We start from the raw sequence: 5712 nt of genomic DNA, 5'->3' as shown, positions 1-5712 counted from the left end.
TGTTTCATATAAAGTCTCTTATTTCCTCATCAGCAGTGATATTCACATGTTTAAGCTTTAGACCAAGACTGTCCACAGGTTCTGTACGAGCCATATAAGCAGGGTTCGTACGGGTGCTTGAAATCCTTGAAAGTGAGTGAATTTCAATGTTGTGTTTTCAAGGTCTGAAAAGGAAGATTTTAGTTTAAGTGCTTGAAAGTGCTTGACAATATAACTGTGTCTTTCACAAAATTGAGATCAGACTGGATAGTTTGCTTATTACAAGGAGAAAAAAAGATAATCATTATATATGAGCGATATAAGGTTCTGTATGAGCGATATAAGGTTCTATATGAGCGATATAAGGTTCTGTTCGATATGAGCGATAGAAGGTTCTGTTCCATATGAGCGATATAAGGTTCTGTATGAGCGATATAAGGTTCTGTATGAGCGATATAAGGTTCTGTATGAGCGATATAAGGTTCTGTATGAGCGATATAAGGTTCTATATGAGCGATATAAGGTTCTATATGAGCGATATAAGGTTCTATATGAGCGATATAAGGTTCTATATGAGCGATAGAAGGTTCTGTTCCGTATGAGCGGCCAGATGTTTATATATAATATATGATAATAATGTGTTTTATCTTTTGTGTTGAAAAAGTGAGGAGAGGAGAGATGAGAGGAGGTGAGGAGAGGAGGTGAGGAGAGAGGAGAGGAGAGAGGAGAGATGAGAGGAGGGGAGGAGAGATGAGAGGAGGTGAGGAGAGGAGGTGAGGAGAGAGGAGAGGAGAGAGGAGAGAGGAGAGATGAGAGGAGGGGAGGAGAGGAGAGAGGAGAGAGGAGGTGAGGAGAGGAGGAGAGGAGAGAGGAGAGGAGAGAGGAGAGATGAGAGGAGGGGAGGAGAGGAGAGAGGAGGGGAGGAGAGGAGAGAGGAGAGGAGAGAGGAGAGATGAGAGGAGGGGAGGAGAGGAGAGAGGAGGTGAGGAGAGGAGGAGAGGAGAGAGGAGAGGAGGTGAGGAGAGTAGAGAGGAGAGATGAGAGGAGGTGAGGAGAGTAGAGGAGAGAGGAGAGATGAGAGGAGGTGAGGAGAGATGAGAGGAGGTGAGGAGAGGAGAGATGAGAGGAGGAGATGAGAGGAGGAGAGGAGAGATGAGAGGAGGAGATGAGAGGAGGAGAGGAGAGATGAAAGGAGGAGATGAGAGATGAGAGGAGGAGATGAGAGGAGGAGAGGAGGTGAGGAGAGGAGGTGAGGAGATGAGAGGAGGAGAGGAGAGGAGAGGAGAGGAGGTGAGGACAGATGAAAGGAGGAGAGGAGAGGAGAGGACAGGAGAGGAGGAGGAGAGGAGAGGAGGAGATGAGAGGAGGAGAGGAGAGGTGAGGAGAGGAGAGGAGAGGAGGAGATGAGAGGAGGAGAGGAGAGGAGAGGAGAGGAGAGGAGGAGATGAGAGGAGGAGAGGAGGAGGAGAGGAGAGGAGAGGAGGAGAGGAGGAGGAGAGGAGAGGAGGAGATGAGAGGAGGAGAGGAGGAGGAGAGGAGAGGAGGAGAGGAGGAGAGGAGAGGAGGAGGAGGAGAGGAGGAGGAGAGGAGAGGAGGAGGAGAGGAGATGAGAGGAGGAGGAGAGGAGAGGAGGAGAGGAGGAGGAGAGGAGAGGAGAGGAGAGGAGAGGAGAGGAGAGGAGAGGAGAGGAGAGGAGAGGAGGAGATGAGAGGAGGAGAGGAGAGGAGAGGAGGAGAGGAGAGGAGGAGGAGAGGAGGAGAGGAGAGGAGAGGAGAGGAGAGGAGGAGATGAGAGGAGGAGAGGAGAGGAGAGGAGAGGAGGACAGATGAGGAGAGGAGAGGAGAGGAGAGGAGAGGAGAGGAGAGGAGAGGAGGAGGAGAGGAGAGGAGAGGAGGACAGATGAGAGGAGAGGAGAGGAGAGGAGAGGAGAGGAGAGGAGAGGAGAGGAGAGGAGAGGAGAGGAGGAGATGAGAGGAGGAGAGGAGGAGGAGAGAGGAGAGGAGGACAGATGAGAGGAGAGGAGAGGAGAGGAGAGGAGAGGAGAGGAGGAGGAGAGAGGAGAGGAGGACAGATGAGAGGAGAGGAGAGGAGGGGAGAGGAGGAGGAGAGGAGAGGAGAGGAGAGGAGAGGAGGAGGAGAGGAGAGGAGAGGAGAAGAGGAGAGGAGAGGAGAGGAGAGGAGAGGAGAGGAGAGGAGAGGAGGACAGATGAGAGGAGGAGAGGAGAGGAGAGGAGAGGAGGTGAGGACAGATGAGAGGAGGTATTGTGATCCTCTACCACAGTAAGAGTAGTAGTGAGTACTTGTACTACACTTGTACAAGTACAAGTCCTGCATCCAAAATCTGACTGAAGGTTTACTGATACCAGCTTAATGTACACAGAGACAACAACCAGTTGAAGGTTGTCTCAGACCGGATCTGATCCGATTGGATCAGATCTGTCTCTGGAAACATTTCTTCAGAACAAATAAAAGCTGTGGTCTGTCTGGACCTGAACAGACTCACAGAGCTGATCTGCTGCAAACATCATCAAACACACAGTTTACTGACGGACCAGCAGGAGGCAGCAGAGGACCGGTGCTGAAGAAGTGACCCAGAACATCCTGATGGACCTGAACATCCTGATGGACCTGAACATCCTGATGGACCAGAACATCCTGATGGACCTGAACATCCTGATGGACCTGAACATGAGCACGTGTCTCCTTCAAGACTTCAAGTTTCCCTGAATATAATAATAATAATTGTCCTTGTTTCTTTTCAAAGCCTGTGTGAGGTTGTTTTATATTGAGTTTATATTGAGACGACGGTGTGTTATTGTTGTGTTATTGTTGTGTTGTTATTGTGTTATTGTTGTGTTATTGTTGTGTTATTGTGTTATTATTGTGTTACTGTTGTGTTATTATTATGTTATTGTTGTGTTATTATTGTGTTATTGTTGTGTTATTATTGTGTTATTATGTTATTGTCGTGTTATTGTGTTATTATTGTGTTACTGTTGTGTTATTATTGTGTTATTATGTTATTGTTGTGTTATTATTGTGTTATTGTGTTATTATTGTGTTATTGTTGTTATTGTGTTAGTATTGTTATTATTGTGTTATTGTTGTGTTATTGTGTTATAATTGTGTTATTGTTGTGTTATTATTGTGTTATTATGTTATTGTTGTGTTATTATTGTGTTATTGTGTTATTATGTTATTGTTGTGTTATTGTGTTATTATTGTGTTACTGTTGTGTTATTATTGTTATTATGTTATTGTTGTGTTATTGTGTTATTATTGTGTTACTGTTGTGTTATTATTGTTATTATGTTATTGTTGTGTTATTGTGTTATTATTGTGTTATTATGTTATTGTTGTGTTATTGTTGTGTTATTATGTTATTGTTGTGTTATTGTGTTATTGTCGTGTTATTGTGTTATTGTTGTGTTATTATTGTGTTACTGTTGTGTTATTGTGTTATTGTTGTGTTATTGTGGGTTATGAGCCAGTGTGGAGCCGTTAATGAGGGTTGAATTAATGAACATAAAGAGACTTTAGATCAAAGACAGAAGCACAAAGTGTGAAGAATGAAAGAACAGTGATGTGAACATGGGAACTGGGTCTGTGTTTGGACCTGGATCACATTTAGACGTCACCTGCAGGACTCACCTGCTGCTGCTGTGATGTCATTGTGTTGTTGTCGTTGTTGTTGTTGTTGCTGCTGCTGCTGCTGCTGTTGTGTCGTTGTTGTTGTTGTGTTGTCGTCGCTGTCGTCCTCACTGTGTATTTCGGGCCGTGTCGGGCCTTTCATGGAGCGCGTCAGTAGATAATCTGCAGATCAGCCTCTCTCTCAGTCTGACCCAGTTTGATGATCTGAGCTCAGAGTGAAACTGACTCCAGATCAGATCAGACTGAAACATCTGCCCACATCCAGATTAACACACACACACACAGACACACAGACACACACACACACACACAGACACACACACACACACACACACAGTCAGACAATCAACTAAAATGACTCATCACTTCACACTTCTCCTCAGCTGCTTTAAGAACAACAATGACAATAATAACAATAACAACAATAACAACAACAACAACAATAAGGTCTTACCTGTCATGTATCCAGTTGCAGCAGCAGTCCTCAGAGTGAACTGGTCCTTTAAACACGTGATCACAGGATACTCGAGTACTTCACTGTGACGGTCTGAATCAGTACTAAGATACATGAGAATAGAAGAAAGGAGACAGCAGGCGGGGTCCGCCTGTGGGGGGCGCTGCAGGGCTGCCGAGGAGCCGCTGAGCAGCAGGCCGGGGTCCGCCTGTGGGGGGCGCTGCAGGGCTGCCGAGGAGCCGCTGAGCAGCAGGGAGTCCGGAGGAGGGGGAGGAGATGGGGGTGGGGGGGAGGAGTAACCGGACACCGACCCACAGAGCGGCTCCTGGCCGGTCACAGCGCAGCGGAGCCCGGCAGCAGCAGCAGCAGCAGCAGCAGCGAGGAGCGGGGCGACGAGCAGAGACACGCCGAGGATCAACAGCTGAGGAGCGGCGGAGCTGCGGCGGAGGCTCCGGTCCTCCCTGCCGGACTTGAACAGTGTTGAGCGGCTGAAGTCTGCGCTCCTCCGCCGGTCCGCCGGATAACGGAGTTACCGTGAAGTCGCGTCCGGCCGCAGCCCGACGCTCAGCATGAAGAAGAACAACTCCGGGAAACGGGTGAGTGAGAGCGGACCGAGCCGGGTCGAGCCGGGCCAGCGGCGGTCCGGGTCGGTCCGGTTCATGACGTTAAAGAGAAGCTCGAGGAACAAAAGCCTCAAGGATTAGTTTTAAGCCTTTATTTTGAAGGCAACACAAGCCGCGAGCTGGTTTAAGACTCCACTTCCGGGTTTCACAATAAAAGCGTGAAGTTGATTTAAAAACATGAAATAATAAATAATAAGATGAAGGAGTGTGACGTCATCCTGAGAATTAAAGGACGAAACGATGAGCGGGAATCTGCACACACACACGCGCACACACACACGCACACACACACGCACACACACACACGCACACACGCACACACACACACACACACACACACACACACACACACACACACCACTTATATAACGTGTACATGCTGATGGTTCTGGTGGATTCATGGATGTGCAGGTGATTTCTGGGTCACAGCTGATCTGTAGACTTATTAAAGTTTATCTTTATTAAACTCATCTGAACCATGTTAATTACACGTCGTCTCAGATTGTATCAACTTATTAACAGACACATATAAATATATCAATAATATGATTTATACCTTCAAGTGTTGTAAGACTAAATATTAATGTTTGAACCACAAAATGAAGTAAAGTATAAAGTGTTAAAGGAGCAGTCTGTAGTTTAAAGGAGCAGTCTGTAGTTTAAAGGAGCAGTCTGTAGTTTAAAGGAGCAGTCTGTAGTTTAAAGGAGCAGTCTGTAGTTTAAAGGAGCAGTCTGTAGTTTAAAGGAGCCGTCTGTAGTTTAAAGGAGCAGTCTGTAGTTTATGACTGCATCTCAGCCCTGAAGCTTCTCTTCAGTTCTTTGTTCTCATGTTTAATCATCAATAACGTGATAAAATGATGATCACAATATTTATGTTGACCTGCTTCAAATCCTGCTTCCTGCTTCCTGTTTCCTGTTCAGGGTCCGCAGGACGCGGCGCAGCAGCACGTTCAGCCCGAAAAGGTCGGCTGGATCCGAAAGTTCTGCGGGAAAGGGATCTTCAGA

General features: G+C 46.8%; 1 protein-coding gene across 1 annotated transcript in view; it reads left to right on the top strand.

The window, feature by feature from the left end:
- The first annotated feature begins 4395 nt into the window (after nt 1-4395).
- plekho1b (pleckstrin homology domain containing, family O member 1b) overlaps nt 4396-5712 on the top strand; it is a 17040-nt gene continuing 15723 nt past the window's right edge. The window contains exons 1-2 of the mRNA XM_073466821.1: nt 4396-4680; nt 5629-5712. The exon at nt 5629-5712 is cut by the window's right edge and continues 63 nt beyond it. Of these exons, the coding sequence (XP_073322922.1) occupies nt 4654-4680; nt 5629-5712 (111 nt within the window). The 5' untranslated portion in view covers nt 4396-4653. The remainder of the gene's footprint in view (nt 4681-5628) is intronic.

This window comes from Pagrus major, chromosome 5 (assembly GCF_040436345.1).
Source record: "Pagrus major chromosome 5, Pma_NU_1.0".
Classification (NCBI taxonomy): Eukaryota; Metazoa; Chordata; class Actinopteri; order Spariformes; family Sparidae; genus Pagrus; species Pagrus major.
This window is presented reverse-complemented; position numbering and strand designations above follow the sequence as displayed.